Source organism: Tasmannia lanceolata, unplaced genomic scaffold (assembly GCF_043159265.1).
Source record: "Tasmannia lanceolata isolate RefF3 unplaced genomic scaffold, GAP_Taslan_0.1 ptg000044l, whole genome shotgun sequence".
NCBI lineage: Eukaryota > Viridiplantae > Streptophyta > Magnoliopsida > Canellales > Winteraceae > Tasmannia > Tasmannia lanceolata.
Window position 1 is genome coordinate 23611922 of NW_027518721.1, and position 22136 is coordinate 23634057.

The 22136-nt window shown below is 42.0% G+C and overlaps 1 protein-coding gene and 1 long non-coding RNA gene across 2 annotated transcripts; both read right to left on the reverse strand.

Annotated features, from left to right (window-relative positions):
- Positions 1 to 8442: 8442 nt before the first annotated feature.
- LOC143863283 (uncharacterized) lies at positions 8443 to 9124 on the reverse strand. The gene is made up of 3 exons (XR_013240860.1): positions 8989 to 9124; positions 8828 to 8903; positions 8443 to 8709 (listed from the first exon to the last, which is right to left on the reverse strand). It is a non-coding gene; the product is annotated as an uncharacterized LOC143863283 (long non-coding RNA).
- Positions 9125 to 9268: 144 nt separating this feature from the next.
- Positions 9269 to 11695, reverse strand: LOC143863432 (cyclin-dependent kinase F-4-like). Its single transcript, XM_077374098.1, has 12 exons — positions 11585 to 11695; positions 11344 to 11433; positions 11089 to 11227; positions 10767 to 10869; positions 10619 to 10671; positions 10435 to 10501; positions 10226 to 10334; positions 10039 to 10104; positions 9893 to 9961; positions 9740 to 9806; positions 9434 to 9544; positions 9269 to 9324 (listed from the first exon to the last, which is right to left on the reverse strand). Exons 2-12 carry the CDS (start codon positions 11422 to 11424, stop codon positions 9269 to 9271), a joined length of 921 nt encoding a protein of 306 aa, XP_077230213.1. The 5' UTR covers positions 11425 to 11433; positions 11585 to 11695.
- Between the last annotated feature and the right edge of the window lie 10441 nt (positions 11696 to 22136).

Sequence of the window (22136 nt, forward strand, 5' to 3'; positions counted from 1 at the left end):
GCTCGGTTTCAATGCCCCTAGTTTAGAGGAATGTTAAAGTAATCTTGCTGGCACTACTTGGACTCCGAGATTTTGCCCTGGTTGAAGACTGTTTCTCCATCTTGATGATTCGCTTTTTCGTTGGAAGTCATTGCCATTGACCAGATTGCCTTTTCAGGTTTTCAATCTGACGGACCGCTTGCCCTAACTTTTGCCTGGTTCGCCCTTTCGGGTTTTCAATCCAACGGGCTTGATACCCTAATTTTTGCCTAAGCCGACTTTTCAGTTGTCAACTTAGCGGGTGAATGACCCTAAATTTTGCCTAGACCGCCCTCTCGGGTTTTCAGCCTAGCGGGTCTTCAGACTCCATCGTTTTTTTTTTTTTGACTTTGAACCTCTGCTTGTTCACCAGAAGGACTTTCTAGGCGGGATTGGGTTCAAAAGGGTTGGATATTTCCTTTGAATTTCAAAGTTTCAACCGAACCTGGATTGGTCAGGTTGCCTAAGTACCCCAAAAATGGAGGATCAGGTCCGCGTAGTTTGCTGGGGTTTGGAACACAATGATTTGGCTTTAAGCTCAAAAGTTGAAAGGGAATAATTTGATTTTTATTCCAAAGGTTGAAAGGGAATAATTTGACTTTTATTCCAAAGGTTGACCGAACCTGAATTGATCAGGTTGCCTACGTACCCTATAGAAAGGGATCAGGTCAGACGTAGTTCGAAACGAACTACCCCTGGTTTGTGGGTGTTTGAAAAGAATGTTTGATTTTGTTGAGGCTCAAAGGTGTTTGTAAAAGGATTTTTTTTTTAAACTTGGGATTTTGGCATTTAAGGCTCAGGCGTCCAATGATGGCCTTCTGGTGTTTTGGCATACAAGCTTCTTGAATGGCTAAGGTTCAATGGCTTTGAACTTTTTCTCTTTCTCTTTTTTTTTGAGGAGTCTGGCGGCATTTCCTGGCAAGACTTCATCTGCACTGTGCGAGCTAGACTGATTGAATTCCCACTTTGTCTTTGAGATCTCGCACTGATATTCGGGATTCTACGACTCTGGGTCTTCTCTAAATGCTGAAGATGATTTTGAAATTTTCAATCTATTTATCAGCTTTGCTTTTTGAGATTCTGACGTTCTTGAGGAGTTGACGTGGGGCATGCTCCCCTCTCCTTTCTTCTCTGGATTCTATCTTTTTTTTTATTGGATGTCGGGGAGGCCCCTACTCCTTGAATGTTCTAACTTGAAATTCCATCGGAATGTATAGCCCAAGTATTCTTTTTGGGGTTCATGTTCTATGCTCATGACTTTGTTGTCCGAAAGTCTTCTCTCAATTTTTCATTAACTTCACTTGATGTCTGGTATTCTTCGTTTGAAATTTTCACTTTTTCGACCCGATGTCTGAAGCTGAGGGTGACTTACGTTGAACAGTGCCAAGGCATGCTTCTGGTTTATCCTCATATGACCAAGCAACACTTATTTGAACCCTCTAAATAGGTTTATCGATTCTTTGCGCTCTTCGGGAGATTTTGCCAATCCTTATTTCCCGAGTTTCGGATTTGGATACCACTATCCACGGTATCGATTTCATCTTCGAGTGGCTTTGCTCGACGCTCTTCCCCTCGTTTGATCAGCTTTCAAATCTCGAGGAGAATTTCATCGGCATCCTCGTCTGAGGAGGGTGTCTTAATTTGTTTATTAACATTAGATCCAAGAGTGAACATATACAAGAATAATGACGACACTGGAATCAAATGTTCGTTGCATTGAATGTTTGAAGTACATACATTGATTTTTGACGCGCCACGATAGGCTCTCCATCAAATTCAACAAAAGATTGGACATTGGTTCACAATGAGAGAGACCAATAAACACAACGTACGTAGAATTGATATTGACATGGTTAGGCTTACCAACTTTGACAGGAGGGTTGGTATACACTCTTCCAAACAAATTTCAAAGATGAGACACTTCATCGGAGGCAACGGATTGGCGCTGAAAGTTCAAGGACAACGTGCCTTCATTGATAATGATTGGAGAGAGCAATCCTGGCGTTAGAATCTCAGAAGAGAGGGCCTCTTTGGTTTCTGTTGATCCAGGTCAAATTGTTCTTTAGCACCTGACAATGGCAAGGCTTTCTCTGGTATAATGTTTTCAAGGAGTTCAAGCTCTGACATTTTTCTTTTCCCTTCCTAATCATTTTCCAGCCCAGAGGTGGTATAGGTAGAGGTGGTAAGATCTGTGAAGGGTTGAATGAGTTGAATGGTTCCCATGGTGGGTGAAAGAAGTGCAACACGGTTATGTGCAGGGTTCTCAGAAGCATTTGAGTTCGAGAAGACTGAGGGGATCCCCGTCTATCAGGTCATGGATGTCATCACCATCTCTCTCATTTCTCTCAAGACGAGACTTTCAGCATACTCAGCCATCTGGGCAATGTGAGAGGAAAAAGGTATAGCGGGCTAGACCAAGCGAGTTTAGAGATGAAAGCTTTTTGGGGTTGATGGTAGACGAGTGACTAAGACTCCTGTCATGGACATCATAAACACTAGGCTCAATGAGAATTAATCCCATAGCAATGTAATGTGCAAGTTGAGACAAAAGGTAGCGCCAACACATCCTTCCCTTGGATCAAAATCCGACAGCTTAACGGTTGTACATGAAGATGTGGTACGACAAGTACATGGTTTGTCAACAAGCCTAAAAGGATGATGACCACACTCAAGGTATTTGGAGAAAATTCGGCAGCATAACGGCTATACCAGGAGATGTGGTAAGGTAAGCACATGGTTTGTCAATGAACCCAAAAGGATAATGATTACGCTCAAGGGTTCTAAAAAAATTGGCAGCATGACGGCTATACTAGGAGGGTCTCAGCAACTAAACATGAAGAGTATGCCGTCATGGTCAAGATAAAGCAGGGTTCTCAGCAAGAACACACACTCCGATAATGATAATGGCAAGATAGACTCACAATCGACATGTGGAACACGGTCTGATCAGGATCAATCAAAGGATCAGACTCATGGGGGATAGATCATGGCTAAGAGAGCCAAGCATCTGATGATAATCCACAGAATGGATAGAGAAGAATAATTGATATGATTATGAAGAAAAACTTAACTAGGAAGTAAACCCTAATCTAATAACAAATATGTATATATATATATATACATACTAACCAGGGGCACCAACCCTAGTCTAATCTAGCGGAGCCAAGGAGGTCTCGACTCGTGACAGACTGATGAGTGTACTAGAACCGCGCTGTAGCCACGCAAGGTGAGCCATCCTAGTCTATAAATGGGACAAGACTCCTAACTCTAGGCTTCACATGTGTAAGCAACACATGTTCGTCCTCATATGAATGCAATATAGATGTATATAAGCACGGGTACTTCCTAGTTGGTTTTCACTAAGCCAGTAAGTATATACATAATATATAAAACAAAGTAGGGCCCAGGCATTTCTGCAGGGTACTATGCTTATGACCATACCCTTGATGTATAACGCCAGCACACCCAGCATTATACAGAGTATGTTCATTGCTCATCGGCTGCTGTAGAACACCAGCACACCCAGTGTCTACGGCTGCAGCTCCGGCGCATAGCTCGGAAATAGATACAACGGCTCCCATCTGGTGCGCGTCATATCTATTCCCTGAGGCCAATAATGAAAATAATGAAAGAAGTAAAGAATATGATAATGCATGATGTGCAGTGTGTGAATCCCTTGTTTTATTTACGCACCTACTTGGTGCCCCTGGATTTCTAACGATAAAGTTCCCATTTAACATGATTTTCGCCCAAAACTCTTCAAAATTAATAATAAATGGCATAAGAGACCAGGTGCTAGCACTTGGGCGAATTGGGGGCGCCTAATCCCTTCCCCATTCGTCATCAGGCACGAACCCTATTTTATATCTCTGGTTATCCGTTGCAACAGAGCACAGCATGGGATCCAGGGCCCACTTCCTTGGATGGCGACTCTTCTTTGTTTAAGGTACGCCTCGAATCTGGGCTAGTCCCCGAATCGAGAGGTATCTCACTTTACATCGCCGCTCATGCTGTGAGGGGCACTCTTTCGAGAGTTCCTTGGTGGGGCTCTCCTTCACGTGGATGATCTAGAGACTCGCGCGGGGGCCCGTCCCCTCACGCCCGTCCCGGATCGGGGTCCACAGGAGGTCATTTCCAGCCAAGGGCCCCCCGAGTGTAGAACCTGTTTGCAGCGCAGACTCAGCAGCGGTGCAGAGGTTCACTCCGGCCGATCCGCAATGGCTTGGAGGTCAGTTCCAGCCAAAGGCCCCCCGAGTGTAGAACCTGTTTGCAGCGCAGACTCAGCAGCGGTGCAGAGGTTCACTCCGGCCGGTCAACAATGGCTTGGAGGTCAGTTCCAGCCAAGAGCCCCCCGAGTGTAGAACCTGTTTGCAGCGCAGACTCAGCAGCGGTGCAGAGGTTCACTCGGTCCACAATGGTTTGGAGGTCAGTTCCAGCCAAGGGCCCCCCGAGTGTAGAACCTGTTTGCAGCGCAGACTCAGCAGCGGTGCAGAGGTTCACTCCGGCCGGTCCACAATGGTTTGGAGGTCAGTTCCAGCCAAGGGCCCGCCGAGTGTAGAACCTGTTTGCAGCGCAGACTCAGCAGCGGTGTAGAGGTTCACTCCGGCCGGTCCGCAATGGTTTGGAGGTCAGTTCCAGCCAAGGGCCCGCCGAGTGTAGAACCTGTTTGCAGCACAGACTCAGCAGCGGTGCAGAGGATCACTCCGGCCGGTCCCCAATGGTTTGGAGGTCAGTTCCAGCCATGGGCCCCCCGAGTGTAGAACCTGTTTGCAGCGCAGACTCAGCAGCGGTGCAGAGGTTCACTCCGGCCGGTCTACAATGGCTTGGAGGTCAGTTCCAGCCAAGGGCCCCCCGAGTGTAGAACCTGTTTGCAGCGCAGACTCAGCAGCGGTGCAGAGGTTCACTCCGGCCGGTCCGCAATGGCTTGGAGGTCAGTTCCAGCCAAGGGCCCCCCGAGTGTAGAACCTGTTTGCAGCGCAGACTCAGCAGAGGTTCACTCCGGCCGGTCCTGAATGGATTGGAGGTCAGTTCCAGCCAAGGGCCCCCCGAGTGTAGAACCTGTTTGCAGAGCAGACTCAGCAGCGGTGCAGAGGTTCACTCTGGCCGGTCCGCAATGGCTTGGAGGTCAGTTCCAGCCAAGGGCCCCCCGAGTGTAGAACCTGTTTGCAGCGCAGACTCAGCAGCGGTGCAGAGGTTCACTCCGGCCGGTCCACAATGGTTTGGAGGTCGGTTCCAGCCAAGGGCCCCCCGAGTGTAGAACCTGTTTGCAGCGCAGACTCAGAAGCGGTGCAGAGGTTCACTCTGGCCGGTCCACAATGGTTTGGAGGTCAGTTCCAGCCAAGGGTCCCCCGAGTGTAGAACCTGTTTGCAGCGCAGACTCAGCAGCGGTGCAGAGGTTCACTCCGGCCGGTCTACAATGGTTTGGAGGTCAGTTCCAGCCACGGGCCCCCCGAGTGTAGAACCTGTTTGCAGACTTAGACCTCTGCAGCCCAGCGGTGGTACACTCCGGCACGTCCGCAATGGCTTGGAGATCAGTTCCAACCAAGGACCCGCCCCAGTGGAAACCCACCTTGAAGATTCTAAGTGTTTGCAGACTTAGCTCTCAGTCTAAGTGTTTGCAGACTTAGACCTCCTCAGCTCAGCTCTAAGTGTTTGCAGTGTTTGCAGACTTAGACCTCTGCAGCTAAGCGGTGGTACACTCCGGCACGTCCGCAATGGCTTGGAGATCAGTTCCAACCAAGGACCCGCCCCAGTGGAAAACCACCTTGAAGATTCTAAGTGTTTGCAGACTTAGCTCTCAGTCTAAGTGTTTGCAGACTTAGACCTCCTCAGCTCAGCTCTAAGTGTTTGCAGTGTTTGCAGACTTAGACCTCTGCAGCTCAGCGGTGGTACACTCCGGCACGTCCGCAATGGCTTGGAGATCAGTTCCAACCAAGGACCCGCCCCAGTGGAAATCCACATTGAAGATTCTAAGTGTTTGTAGACTTAGCTCTCAGCCTAAGTGTTTGCAGACTTAGAGAGCGGCAGTGGTGCACTCCGGCGCGTCCAATTTGGTGTGGAGATCAGTTCCAACCGTGGACCTGCCCTAGTGGAAAACCACCTCAAAGACTATAAGTGTTTGCAGACTTAGCTCTCAGCCTAAGTGTTTGCAGACTTAGAGAGCGGCAGTGGTGCACTCCGGCGCGTCCAATTTGGTGTGGAGATCAGTTCCAACCTTGGACCTGCCCTAGTGGAAAACCACCTCAAAGACTCTAAGTGTTTGCAGACTTAGCTCTCAGCCTAAGTGTTTGCAGACTTAGAGAGCGGCAGTGGTGCATTCCGGCGCGTCCAATTTGGTGTGGAGATCAATTCCAACCGTGAACCTGCCCTAGTGGAAAACCACCTCAAAGACTCTAAGTATTTGCAGACTTAGCTCTCAGCCTAAGTGTTTGCAGACTTAGAGAGCGGCAGTAGTGCACTCCGGCACGTCCAATTTGGTGTGGAGATCAGTTCCAACCAAGGACCCGCCCCAGTGGAAACCCAACCTTGAAGATTCTAAGTGTTAGCAGACTTAGCTCTCAGTCTAAGTGTTTGCAGACTTAGACCTCCTCAACTCAGCTCTAAGTGTTTGCAGTGTTTGCAGTGTTTGCAGACTTAGACCTCTGTAGCTCAGCGGTGGTACACTCCGGCACGTCCGCAATGGCTTGGAGACCAGTTCCGGCCAAGGACACCCAGTGAAAAACCACCTTATAAAGCCCAAGTTCTGAAGACTTGGATCCAAGCAGTGGTTCACTCCGGTCCGTACCGAAATGGCTTGGAACCCAATTCCGGCCAGGGACCACCCGTGGAAAACCACCTGAAATCCGAGTTCAGAAAAATAGGATCCTGCATTGGTGGTTCACCTCGGTTCGCCTCTAAATGGCTGTGAGCCAACTCCCGGCCAGGAGAGTACGGGGGCCAAAAACCACCCACAATGAAATCCAAGTTCTTAAACTAGGGTTAAGGAGCCGCTTGGTTCACTCCGGTACAATACTATGGCCGGACAGGATATTTTTCCTGGTCATCTCGGGCCGACCAGAAAATGAGGTCATCTCAGGCCGACCAGAAAATGAGGTCATCACAGGCCGACCAGAAAATGAGGTCATCTCAGGCCGACCAGAAAATCTGGTCATCTGTAGAAGACAAAAGACCTGCCCGGCCTGGCCGTCCAGCGCCTTAGCCGGACAGGATATGGCGCAATCGCTAGACGCCAAAAGACCTGCCCGGCCTGGCCGTCCACAGCCTAAGCCGGACAGGATATGACGCGTTCGCTAGAAGACAAAATTCTGCCCGGCCGAGCCGCCCAGATGGCTTAGCCTGACTGGATATGACGCGTTCGCTAGAAGACAAAATTCTGCCCGGCCCGGCCGCCCAGAAGGGCTCGGCCGGACAGACCTCCAGTGCAAATTCTGCCCGGCCGAGCCGCCCAGAAGGCTTAGACGGACAGACCTCCAGTGCAAATTCTGCCCGGCCGAGCCGCCTAGAAGGCTTAGACGGACAGACCTCCTGTGCAAATTCTGCCCGGCCGAGCCGCCCAGAAGGCTTAGACGGACAGACCTCCAGCGCAAATTCTACCCAGCCGAGCCGCCCATAAGGCTTAGACGAACAGACCTCCAGTGCAAATTCTGCCTGGCCGAGCCGCCCAGAAGGCCTAGACGGACAGACCTCCAGCGCAATTTCTGCCCTTCCAGGCCGCCCAGAAGGGCTTGGATTTATGGCAGTAAGCTTTCTTGCTTCTCCAAGCCGTCATAAATGGCTCGGAGAACCAGGGGGCAACTGATGGGGTCCAAAATCTGAAACCAATCGGCTGTTGACACGTGGCCCTCACAGGGACCACTGCAAAGCCAACACCAGTCCCTGCTAGGTATGACGCCTGGACCAATCGGGGACTTCCACCTGTCCCTCTTAGGGATGACACCTGGTCCACACAGGGGCTACCACCTGTCCTGGTAGGTGGCTCAGGATCAGTATAAATAGCCTTCACTTGCTCAAAGGTGGGGGTGAACAAAAATCACCACTCAAGGCACTTAACTGGTCCTCTGCTGTTCGGACTTATGACCCCTGCTCATACTGACTTGAGTGTCGAAGGGTCCGTCCGGAGCAACCGCCCCGGTTCGGCCTTCTGACCTTATGTGTCTTGTGCAGGACAGGAAAGCGCCTTGCTCGCCAGCTGTGGCGTGCCAGATCAGCCCTTCCGGCCCTACCATAACCTGTTACCAATTTTAGACCTAACATTGTGAAAAAAAATAGGTTAAGAGGGGCAGAATGGATTAAAAAGGGAGTGGAACCATCATTCAGTATCTATAAAATCTCTATAACCGAGACTATTTTTTTTTGTTTCAACTTTCAACAGACCACCAAAAAATTCCTAATAAAAGCAAATATGGTAACACATTCCAATGAATAAAACATCCTCACATTTATAAAATAAGAATTCTGTTACAAAATAGTATGCAGAGATTGGCTCGCTGATGAACAAGCATATAGGCAGAGCAACAAATGACTACTGCTCAAAGATCAAAATGAAAAAGAAAAAAAAACAAAAACAAATGACAGTAGTGCATGATGCACAATTCTCACAGGCATCAGCCGAATATCTGTTTAGAGTAAGACCCTGGTTTAACACACGGACACGGTGGAATTGGATAGCTCAGCTGATGACGATCAATGGCCCTGGTGAAATAAAAACGGTGAAATAGAAAAACACATTAAAGCAAAAGCAATTTTAAGATTTTCTGCTATAAATTAGAAAATTCAAAAGAAAATTCACGCGGGGATTTAGACTACGAACCTGGTTGATGTTAGGGTGCCAACGGGAGAACCATATCCAGTGGTAGTAGTAGTACCATTATTGAAACAAACGCACCCTGCGTACAACACAGAGATTGAGTAAAGGAGTAAAGAAAGATTATTCTCCATTCAGCAAACCAACTCGCAAACTAACTCACTAACCTGAAGCTTTCTTTGGTGGCAGCCAAGACCGTAGCTGACTAGTCCTGCTATCGGTAAATTTCTCTGTTTTACTGGTGGGACGAACCTGGAGCTTCGCAAATGAATTCCGGAGAAACTCTTGATTTGAAGAAAACAAATGGAAAATATCATACATATGTTTCAAATTACAGTGGTCATCTGTATATGCTAATGGATTATTCAGGTTGTCAAGCCATAGTTCTTTGCTATAGGTTTTTTCTTTTTTGTTTTGTTTTGTTTTTTGGGACTAGTCAATTATACCCTAAAAAGCCACAAAAAGACTCACCAGATTATTCATGTCAAGCCTCCATCCGTCACCTACATAAGTAAAAAGAAATAAGATTTTGAGGAGAGAGATAGGTAACAAGGCATATAAGGATGATTACAGAATTTTTTCGTATAGAACTGATATATTAAAAATAAGCACCTGTTTCCCGATGAAAATCAGTGTTCACGCAGGGGCACGCTTCTTTGGGTTTGAATACAACATGCCTAGCATTCCTACGCGCTATGTGCTCGCCAACTCCCTTTGGTCTCACTGGAATGCCAAGAAATACTCATAAATCATAATGGCAACAAAATATAAACATATAAATATATAACAGTCAGAATGGCCATTTTATCAGTCTTCTCAGAAATAACAAACATCGTTGGTGAAATCTTTAAAATAATTGAAATGGCACAAATTTCTACAATTGATCAATAAAGTCCATTTCTTGTGTGAAGACAATACCTATTGAAGAACTTCCAGGCGCACAACTTGTTTTCAGGCAAAGGGATGGAGGAATATATAAACAGGGCTGCATAAAGTTACATTAGAACTAAGTTGCGTACCAAACAGCAGTATAATCACACAAGAGAAAAGAAGAGGAAATAAGGGCAATACCAGGAAGAATGAATGACGAAGAGCCTGAAGAGCAGTAGGTCTGGTGCGTGGATCCCACGAGCAGAGTGACTACACAAGACATGACCATTTGGACAACATAAATAGCCTTCAAAAATAGGTTAATAAACATCTTAATTATCACTTACATAAATAAGATCAACTGCTTCCTTGCTTGCAGACGGAATTAGAACCGAAAGAGGACTACGCACAAACTGCATTGGACGAAATTCTCAGTCAGTTACATGTTAATTAACCTCCCTTATCTCTTAATATATAAAAAGTTAACAACAAGGAACATGGATTTTAATAAGAAAGAACACCATGGCGCCATACCTGGGGAAACTGAAATCTGATAGAATCTGCAAGCTGTAATCCTTCTGACGACGTATTCATGTTGGGACTACCAATTACACGGCATATCTTGTAAATCTCATCTGCTTCACTGCATTCAAGTTCAAAAAGTAATTGGATCAAAATCAAAAACTGTGTTTTAAGTTTTAACCAAGATATAGTCTACAAGAATGCTGATAAGCAAATGATACCTTGAACCTGGGAAAAGAGGATGAAAGGTAAACAGCTCAGCCATAATAGCACCCATGGCCCACATATCTTGTAGAAGCAGAGGAAATTGTAGTCAATTTAGTAATAATAGTAATAATAAAATTAGTTTAAAAAAACAGCAATGAAGAAGCAACAATGAAGATGTTTTCGTTGGTCTCAACATACCAACAGCAGAGTTATAAACTGATGAGTGAAGTAAAACTTCAGGTGGTCGGTACCTGTCACAATGCAGGCATGAATTTAAAATTTAATAGAGACCAACAAAAGACAGTTGAGCAAATAAAGAGTGCTTTTTTTCTTTTCAAGTACATACCATCGAGTTGTAACATACTCCGTATATGGCAGTCGAGAGCAGATCTCTCGAGCCGAGCCAAAATCAGCAATCTTGATCACATCCTTTGTAACTAACAAATTCTCTGCAAAGATGACAGTAAGCATAACAATACGATTGTGTAAGTTCCATGCAAAAATGTTATTACTACTTTCACTCAAATAGGAAGTGTTGTGGAAAGCGTGCCAAAGCTTTTCCTAATTTTGGAACCCAAGAAGTATTTAGCTACCGAAGGAAGATTCTTGGAAGCAAGATTCCCACCCAACTAGGAAACTTCTAGTAACTAGGATAGAATTGCAGTTACCTGGCTTTAAGTCTCGGTGAAAATATCCACGTCGGTGCATGTAAGCAAGAGCATGAAACACTTGAAACAACAACTTCCTGAATTGAGCCTCCGAGATCAGTGTGGCCTTGTCTTTCATGACATCATGTAAATTGCACTCCTGATTTTATGTCCCAAAACAAGAAAAAGCATTAGCAAAATCAGTAAAATCCATGCATGAAAGAGATGAGAACATGAAAGGAACATGACGGTCATTGGTCCTTTTAGAAACCATACCATGTACTCGAACACGAAATACAAAATATTATTCTCTCTAATAATCTCCTTCAGCTTCACAATGTTAGGATGGTTCATCATACGAAGAGACTGAAATTTCGGATTTCGGTGTCGGTCTCCACCAAAACCCAAAATTCGGTGCCGACACCGAAATTTCGGATTTCGGTTGAAATTTAAAATCATGGATATGAAAAACAAATCAATTGCCTAACAGGATATAAATCATGCTAATGCTTATCACTGATTATAGTTGCTAAGAGATGCAGCGACATACCACTTCACTAGTTCGGCAATCAATAGCTTTCCAAACACTCCCAAAACTTCCCTCTCCTAATCCCCGAACAATCTTGTACCTGTTGCGGTCAAACAATTTTTATGTCAAACGGGAAGCTCAAAGTGTCAAATCATTTTAATGGTGATGCTGCCCAAGTTTTGACAAAAAGTGTACTAAATTGAGTCCCAATTCATCAATTAAGAGTGGTCAGAGTAGCAGCAAGAAGAAGAGAGTGAAGATGAGACGGTAAGAGAGGAGAATGACTGTGCTGCAATAATATTTATTAAAACGGCCATAACTTTTTAACTTCTCGTCCAAAAATTTACTATTATACTTGTTTCTAACGTCTCGAAAATATCTACAACTTTCTAGTTTACGACTTTTCCTTATTCTGCCCCTAAATAGGTCGAAAACGAGCTCCAACGTTGGGCAGTCCTTTTTGGACGGGAATCTTTCATATATATGTTATTTCCATTGTGTGAGAGCTTCTAGAATAGTCTTCCTGATCCACCACTAAACCACTCCACCATTATCCTTATGAGAATTCCTATACTAGGTGTAGGTGGTCCTAGTGGGGTCACACAAGATGACATAGATGAGGCTGTGGATGAAGCTGAACGAGTGGCCCTGATGCAAGAGCAGAGTAGAGCACATGTGCAGGCACAAGCTCAGCAGCGTCAGCCCCCTACCACTGGCTCATATGTGGATCTTGCTAGAGATATTGCATCCTTGAGGACTGGCCAAAATGCATCCTTGAGGACTGGCCAAAACACTCTCACAACTAGAGTTGAGTCCCTCGCTACTGCCTTTACAAGATTTCGGCGAAATTGCACTGAAATGTCACCGGAATTTCGGTTGAAATTTCATTTTTACCCTTTCTACAAAATTTCCACTGAAATTTTAAATAGATCCACCGATTTTAAAAAAGTCCACTGAAATGTTATAATTCCCACCGAAATTTATGAAATATTCACCGAAATAGCCAAAATTTCCACTGAAATGGTCGAAATTAAAAAACAAACGAATTCATAATCAAAATTTTACATGATTTCGGCCGAGATTTCGGCCTGAAACCGAAACATTTCGGTTTCCAGAATTAAAAGTATAACAATTGTGGCAAGCTTCAACCCTTGCTGAATTGCATGCAACTCCAACGCATATATTGGCTCAGTCTCCACATTGATTGAGAACATAGCAATACAGTGACCAGAATTCTGCCTTAGCAAGCCCCCAATGCTTCCTCCTGTCTCCTCCAGAGAGGCATCTACATTGATTTTGATCTCGTCCTCGATCGGAGCTATCCAGTAGCATATCTTTGGAGTGAGATCAATGGTACAAAACTTGTACTGAAGCAAAAGGAAAAAAAAATCCATGGACCGACCCCATCGTCTCCACCCCGTAGGAACTACGAGATCACCCCAAGGACGCCTTCGCCATCCAGGGGTCACAGACCGACCATAGACCCTGTTCAATAAGTGGAACGCATTAGCTTTCCGCTCTCCGGTATACCCTATGAAGCTTTACTGTTCCCTGGGATTGGCTTTGGGCCTTTCCTGCGCAGCTTAGGTGGAGGGCGAAAAGGGGCCCCTGAAGAGAAGTAATTGTTAAGGTTTAATAGGTGGAGTATATAAGTAGTTCTGTCGGAATTTTTGCCCTCAGCTGTGCAAGTCACTGTTAGAATATTTGCTATTGAAGAATTTCAATCTCAATTTTGATTGCTTATTGTGTCTGTTGATATTGTGAGCTATTCTCTAGTATCCTTGCATTCAATGAAAATGATCCTACAATGTGGGTACAATACTCTCACCTATCCATTCTTTCAAAGCAGAAAAGTGTCCTCTAATGATTTGGTTTGCCCTTTCTAAATCCAAAATAATACTTGGTCTGCCCTTTCTCAATCCACACACTTCCTATCTCTGGCTGCAACGATGATTGCAACTAGCAGATTTTGTTGCCGGCTCCATGAGCCCATTCGTTTCGCTCATAAGTCATAACTTTCAGAGCTCACTCTGCTTTATCTCTATCAAATATCACCAGAAGATAAATAAAATTTTAAAATACAACAATAGTAACAGAATTCAGCACAATTGATCACATAAGGAGTAAAAGGCATAGGAAAACTGCTCACTCACAGAACGACATTTTTCATTTCAAACTAGTTTTGCACAACTCCTCCTTAACAGAATATGCACGCCTGGCCGTGCAGAACAGAAACTGCCAATCGAGTAACTCTTCAAAGTGTGGGAAACGGGAATAGTAAATGTTTGAATGATAGTCCATTTTCTCAGAAAGATAATAGAGCCCTCAGGTTTAAGGAGAGTCGTTACCTAGTAAAAAAATCAAACATATTCTTAACTTCCCCATTTCCAAATGAAATATGATTGACAACTCTATTAAGAAAAAAAGTAGCAACAACCAAATTATTGATAGAAACTATAAACTACTCTGAAAGAAAATTACATCACCCAAAGTAACAAAAAAAAAAAGAATTGTTCAACACAGAAACTTGCAAACGGCAAACAAATTGATACCCTTTCATATGGGAACATAACTAAAAACAAACGAGCATTAGAGTAAACATGATCTTGGCAAGAATCTAAGGGAAGTGATATTTACGCTCCTTTTGATCACTAGGGACACCCAACGCCAATGTATCAATGACTGAAGGGGGGCTATTGTACTTGACGTAAGAAGAATCCAGTGGGTTTGATTGCCACGTACACTAGCGCTGGGTGTCCCTGGTGATAAAAGGGGCATAAATATCACTTCCCGAACCTAAATCAGAACCCATCTTGGATTCAACAGAAACTACAACGAGACATAATGTAAATATTTCAGCAAAAAATAGAATGCTTCACAGAAACAAAAAGATCATAAAATTGGGAGATGTAGGATAAAATTTAAAAAAATAAGAAATAAAAGGAAAACACAAAAGTTAGAAGTATAAAAAGTTGATAGAAATGAAGACCAATAAAGTAAGAAATATAGAAATAAACAGTATTAAACCGTAATTTTGAGATAATATAGGGAGTTATTTAACAAAACATCAATAACTCTCTCATTTTATGTGCCGAAGTGGTGAAATTACAACCATTCGGAGGTCGGCAAATTCTCTTTCTAAAGAAAAAAACCTCATCAAAAAAATCAATGGGTTGAAAGAGTTATGGTCTCTTTACCCTAGGATGTAATAAACAGTAATTTTGAGATAATATAGGGAGTTATTTATTTAAACATCAATAACTCTCTCATTTTAATTGTCAAAGTAGTGAAATTTCTACCATTCGGAGGTCGTCAAATTCTCTTTATAAAGAAAAAAACCTTATCAAAAAATTCAACGGGTTGAAAGAGTTATGGTCTCTTTACCCTACGAAGTATTAAACCTTAATTTTGAGATAATATCAAGAGTTATTTATTAAAACATCCATAACTCTCTCATTTTAAGTGGTGAAATTTCTACCATTCGGAGGTCGTCAAATTCTCTTTCTAAAGAAAAAAATCTCATCAAAAAATTCAATGGGTAGAAAGATTTATAGTCTCTTTACGTTAGGAAGTAATAAATAGTGATTTTAAGATAATATATGGAGTTATTTAATAAAACATCAATAACTCTCTCATTTTACGTGCCAAAGTGCTGAAATTTCTACAATTCGGAGGTCGTCAAATTCTATTTATAAAGAAAAAAACCTTATCAAAAAATTCAACGGGTTGAAAGAGTTATAGTCTCTTTACCCTAGGAAGTATTAAACCGTAATTTTGTGATAATATCAGAAGTTACTTATTAAAACATCTATAACTATCTCATTTTAAGTGCCAAAGTGGTGAAATTTCTACTATTCGAAGGTCGTCAAATTCTCTTTCTAAAGAAAAAAACTTTATCAAAAAATTCAATGGGTTGAAAGAGTTATGGTCTCTTTACCTTTGGAAGTATTAAACAGTAATTTTGAGATAATATAGGGAGTTATTTATTAAAACATCAGTAACTCTCTCATTTTAAGTGCCAAAGTGGTGAAATTTCTACCATTCGGAGGTCGTCAAATTCTCTTTCAAAAGAAAAAAACCTCATCAGAAAATTCAATGGCTTGAGAGAGTTATGGTCTCTTTACCTTAAAAAGTATTAAACTGTGATTTTGAGATAATATAGGGAGTTATTTAACAAAATATCAATAACTCTCTCATTTTAAGTGCCAAAGTGGTGAAATTTCTACCATTCAGAGTTCGTTAAATTCACTTTCTAAAGAAAAAAACCTCATCAAAAAATTCAACGGGTTGAAAGAGATATGGTCTCTTTACCCTAGGAAGTATTAAACCGTAATTTTGTGATAATATTGGAAGTTACTTACTAAAACATCTATAACTCTCTCATTTTAAGTTCCAAAGTGGTGAAGTTTCTACTATTCGAATGTCGTCGAATTCTCTTTCTAAAGAAAAAAACTTCATCAAAAAATTGAATGGGTTGAAAGAGTTATGGTGTCTTTACCCTAGGAAGTAATAAACAGTACTTTTGTGATAATATATAGAGTTATTTATTAAAACATCAATAACTCTCTCATTTTAAGTGCCAAAGTGGTGAAATTTCTACCATTCGGAGGTCGTCAAATTCTCTTTCTTAAGAAAAAAACCTCATCACAAAATTCAACGGGTTGAAGGAGTTATGGTATCTTTAACCTAGGAAGTATTAAACCATAATATTGAGATAATATCAGGAGTTACTTACTAAACATCTATAACTCTCTCATTTTAAGTGCCAAAGTGGTGAAATTTCTACCATTCGGAGGTCGTCAAATTCTTTTTCTAAAGAAAAAAACATCTTCAAAAAATTCAATGGGTTGAAAGTGTTATGGTCTCTTTACCCTAGGAAGTAATAAATAGTGATTTTGAGATAATATAGGGAGTTATTTATTAAAACATCAATAACTCTCTCATTTTAAGTGCCAAAGTCATGAAATTCCTACCGTTCGGAGGTCGTGAAATTCTCTTTCTAACGAAAAAAATGTCATAAATAAATTCAACGGGTTGAAAGAGTTATGGTGTCTTTACCCTATGAAGTATTAAACCGTAATTTTGAGATAATATCGGGAGTTATTTAATAAAACATCAACAAATCTCTAATTTTATGTGCCAAAGTGCTGAAATTTCTACGATTCAGAGGTCGTCAAATTCTCTTTCTAAAGAAAAAACTTCATCAAAAAATTCAATGGCTTGAGAGAGTTATGGTCTCTTTACCCTAAACAGTATTAAACCGTAATTTTGAGATAATATAGGGAGTTATTTAACAAAACATCATTAACTCTCTCATTTTAAGTGCCAAAGTGGTGAAATTTCTGCCATTCGGAGGTCGCCAAATTCTCTTTCTAAAAAAAACAACCTCATCAAAAAATTCAATGAGTTGATAGAGTCTATTGGAAAATTTGAATCAGCTTTTTATCTATTTTCCTTGCAGTTTGGAGAAGTGATTGCGACTACTAAACATGATGAGGCCATTATCATAGCAGAGACTGACTATTCACTAGTTGAACTCAGAAGGTTAAAGGTTTCTTATATTAGGATATTCCTAGTTAGAACTTCATGGTGGCCTTCGTTTTCTTTGTGGGTCAATTCCTTCTTAACTGTTGCTTTTCTTCCTAATGTGCTTCATGCGGTCTAGAGAAACTAAGGCGAGGGGATCTGTACCAGTCGGTTGACGATCAGAGGCTGAGTTCTCACTAGATCAATTGAGTTTTCTTTTCCGACTAAGATCCATACATGTGGTGGTGGGTTAATGTCATCATCATCATGGTTAGTCATCATCCTCATGAAAAACAGGAGTATGTCCTGACCTCTGAATGGTTATGACTAATGGGTTACACTAATGGGCATGGGGATAGAAATCTTGGATAAGTTATTTGGTCTAGCAATCCTGCTAGGAGAAGTTTATGTTGAAATATGTCGTCCGCTGTTCACCAATTTTGTTTGGATAATATTTTATCAAAGAATAATGGTCGATGTGAATAGAGGATATAGCTGGTCTATCCAAGGATTACAATAAAAACCGGCTTGCTACCTTCATGCTCAACATCCCTATTTTATCCTCAATTTTCATCTGGAACATCTCCATAATATTGCCTACTATCCAAGCGGGGTAGCTAATCAGGTGAACAACTTATCCAAGGACTTGTTTCCTTGTGGAAAGCCTCAATGTCTGTTCTACAGGGGATACACATGTAAGGTGATTGAGACTTGATTTGGTGGGCCTAGCCTAAAATTAAGTGGGGTTTTGTTGGTGATCAAAAGATGAGATCTCATGATCGTCTTAGTTCATCAAGATGAGAAATTCGATCGGGAAGTGGATACATTGATGGGTTTTCCATCAATAGATTCAACACCTAGTGTCCACTTGGTGGGTCCCACCTTTGTTTCCGTGGCCCAATTTTGCTTTTGTTGGGTAATCCAAACCGTTTCTCTGTTTGAGGTACCATTTGTATGCTCTTGGTTGGATTGGTTAGGATCATCTCTAATCACTTAGATTCTATGAACTAGACCGAGGAACGTGAGCTGCCGTCCATGTTAGGATGGGTGAATCGAGTTCTTTTGAGCCTAGTCAACTTGGAAGTGTAAGTGGCTGATGTCAGAGAGTTGTGGTACTGAGCGGGCCCTTCCTGCCTATACGGATGAGACTAGGTGGGATCCAGCTTGGTATGGAGCATGTTTAAAGGGCCTAACCTAATAGGATCCATCAGCTCTGAAGGGGCTCTGAATACGCTCTCAAGTGTAATGGTTAGTACCTAACATTTGGTATAAAAGCAATTAAGTCATTTGTTCGAGCTACGGAAATGGCTACCCCGTAAAAAAAGCCATGCTAAAATCCAAAGAGTGAAGTTATCACCAAGTGGGCCTTCGTGGAATGACAACCTGTGAAAGGGCTACTTTAAATAAAAAATAAAAAGGCCAAAAAAAAAAAAACCGAAATAGAGTGGGCTGCCGAGGAAGGTGGATGTAGAAGTTGGAATATTATAGTCCTAAGTGAGGGCTTGCGTAAGTATGGAACTAGATAGGACACAGCCTGATATGGTACAATTTAAAAGGCTTAGCCTAACACGTTCCATCAATTTTGAAGACTTTGACCTATTATTTAGGTACCTAAAAAAGAGGGAGGTTCCTTTCATCATTGTAACGGTGTTAGGTAGAGTTTCAATAATCATAGCGCATTGCTTAGGGCACTGCCTATCTCCATTGAGAAAGAGTAATGAAGAAGTCTTAGATATTGAATAACTAATTCCTCTAATTAAAATCTTAAATTGATTCTAGTTTTATTTAAGAAAATAAAATTCTATTAACCAGTCCTCATTATATTAAAGTTAAGAGATTTTAAAGGAGTTATAAATTGGAGTCTGCAATTTGTTTTGTGTGTGTTCTCGACCTCTTTTGGTTGCTTGATTGCTTCTTTACAAGCTCAGTCCTAAAGGGTAGCAAGGCAAGAAAAGCGGGCTAATTTCTTATATATATATTTTTTTTTCAGGCAAAGACTATTGTCGTTTCATCGCCTATTTATTTAGGGCATGCCTATTTATTTAGGGCGACGATATTATCACTCCCCTTGCATTTCACCCACACTCCCCTTGTAACGTGATTTGACATGAAAAGTGGGCGATGATATTTTTACTCTCCCTGCATTACGCATACGCCCCCCTTATAACGTGGTTTGGAATAAAAAGTGTTAAAGTTGCCCACTTTTCACGTCAAATCACGTTATATGGGGAGTGGGCGCGTAATGCTGGGAGGGGGGGGTTGAAAATATCATCTCCCATTTGGCGATGATATTTTCACAAGGAAGGATAGTAATAATGACAAATTTGAGAGAATTTCTATTATTCTTTGATATAATATAATTAGCCCTACCCCTAATGAGTGATTATATAGAACACTCAAAGGGTTAAACATATAAAGAGATAAACATATAACCAAGACAAGATAATTCTAGAAATCAAGTTTAGTGGAATTTCTCAAATTTATCATGGTATCAAAGCGGGTCGATCGGACCACGTACTGATTAACACCTCGGCAACGCCGTTCTCCAACGGGTGGACGGCTGCCCTTCCATCCACCGGCCAATACATCTACTCTCTATTGTTCTTTCTTTTCTTTTTCTCCACTTTGTTGGCTGTTTTGCATCCGTTTCCACCAAGCCCATCTAATCTTTCTCTATGGCACATCACTGCCACCATTGATGCATGTGAGCATTCTAATCCGCCTCGGCATGTCGTTGCCATCTCAATCCCGCCTTTCCCAACGGTGTTGTACCCCCTCCCATGGTGTTTCCCACTGTCCCGTTGTTCATTCCGCCAATCAGATCTAGCGGCCAACATCGATTGATTTTGCATCCGAAATCACATGTCTACGTTCTTTGCCATGGCTAGTGGTAATTTTGGGAAGTTGATGAAAGTATAAGAAATGAAGGTATTTTGGAGGAGAAAAGGTGTGTGAAATAATAGACTACCCTCTCATCCTATGTGATTTTCACTCCTGAAAATTTGAGATCTCCACCCAAGAAAACAAAATCTTTACTACATTTTTATCATGCCATTCGAGTTGCCGCCATTCTTTTTCGCTGCAAATTGTCCCTCTTGTCTGTTGTTTTCGTTTCTTCTCAATTTCTCTAATACCATGATAAATTTGAGAAATTCCACTGAACTTGATTTCTAAAATTATCTATTGCCTTGGTTATGTTTATCTCTTTCTATGTTTAACCTTGGGCGACGATATTTTCACCCTCCTTGCATTACGCGTGCGCCCCCCTGGTAACGTGATTTGACATCAAAAAGCATTAAAGTTGCCCACTTTTCACGTCAAATCACGGTACAACGAGAGCGCATGCTAAATGCGCGGGGGGGGGGGGGGGGGGGGGGGGGGGTTGAGTGTTCTATATAATCACTCATTATGGCTAATTATATTATATCCAAGAACAATAGTAAGTCTCTCAAATTTGTCATTAATGCTTCCCTTTGTTGTGAAAATATCATTGCCAAATGGAAGACGATATTTTCACTTCCCCATGCATAACATAACCAAGGCAAGAGATAATCCAAGAAATCAAGTTTAGTGGAATTTCTCAAATTTATCAGATAAACCGACCCCCTAATATTTTAAATCAACCCCAATAGCTCTCTCTCTCTCTAAGCACTGCCCTATATGGGGTCGATTGAAGATACATGAGATCGATTTATCACCGCCCACTGGAAATTGCAAACAATGAGTGGACTTTTACGAATCCGGAAATTAGAAGTGGTTTTTTAAGAATAAGCCACATTATGTCTATCGTAAAGAAAATTCCGATGTGAAAGGTGGAGGATGGAAAAAGAAAAGAAAAGAAAAGTAATATGATTCAAGTACTGATGAAGACTGATGTTGAGTGTCTCCTCGGGATCACCAACATCATCTATCCTTTCGCATTTAAAGCCTCTTCGTTTCTCTGTTTCTCCTACTTTTTACGAATGCTGCTCTGTCTGCACCTTTGTCTCCTCCTCTTTCTTCTTTTTTTGCCTTCAGCTACAAGCCAAAACCCTTAAACCCATCTCTCTCTCTCTCTCTCTCTCTCATTGCTAAACAACCCATTCGGTGCTTGGGATAGCTAATCCACTTTTAGATAAAACATAACGGGAACAAAACTATTGAACAGTGGACAAGAACTATTTTTGGATAGCTAATCCCAAGAACAGTATATCAAAGGATTTTTATTCCAAACCGAACCAATACTATGTTAAGCGTGAGGATTCATTATGAGAAGAGAAAGCTTAATACTCATCCCAACTCAAATCAACTAAGCTTTTGTCTCATACTAGATGGGGTCGGCTAATGAATCCTTTAGGGCCCGTTTGGATACTAATTTTAAGCTATGGCAAGTGCATAATTCTTCTTTGTCGGTGATCCTTCCATTGTTAGAGCAAATAGTCTTCCCACCTTCTTGCCTTGTGCTACTAACACATCAATCATCTTCATGATCATGTTTTAAGAGAGAGAGAGAGGGGGAGGGGTGTCTCGCTGCTGCCGGAGCAACGTTGAGGAGCAGCAATGGTGAAGGAAGTTGCCACAAATGTTGATTTCCAAATAATGTCTCTCAGAACAGATTTGAAAATCAGAATTTTTTGCACTGCTGTAGCTGATTTAGAAATCTAAGGATCTGATCCAGTTGAAAAGATAAACTAAATTCAAATCTAAATCTTGTTGGTATCCAAATGTGGCCTTAGAAAATTTTCATGAAGAAGGTAAAAGAATCTCTAAATTTTCATGAAGAGAAAGCTTAACAGAAGAAGAAAAAATTATCCAGCATAAAATGCCAAATTTTGTTTAAAAGACATACCATCTCCTAAGAGTGCTAGAAGGACAAAACCTTATCGGGCATAATTAAAATGCTGAATTTTGCTTAAAAGGCATTCCATCTCCTAAGAATGTTAAAATACCAATGATTTATCATTTTAAGTAATCTCTAAACAAGGTGCTTGGATCATGGGATCAAAGTAAAGGGGGTTGGGCGGTCTCCCATCGG

What these genes read in the sequence shown, in the direction of transcription:
- LOC143863432 (XM_077374098.1), bottom strand. Translation starts at nt 11,424, where the DNA reads ATGATGAACCATCCTAACATTGTGAAGCTGAAGGAGATTATTAGAGAG. An exon ending in ATTTCGTGTTCGAGTACATG is followed by an intron (nt 11,228 to 11,343) that starts GTATGGTTTCTA and finishes ACATAAAATCAG; the next exon opens with GAGTGCAATTTACATGATGT. An exon ending in GAGTATGTTACAACTCGATG is followed by an intron (nt 10,672 to 10,766) that starts GTATGTACTTGA and finishes GCATTGTGACAG; the next exon opens with GTACCGACCACCTGAAGTTT.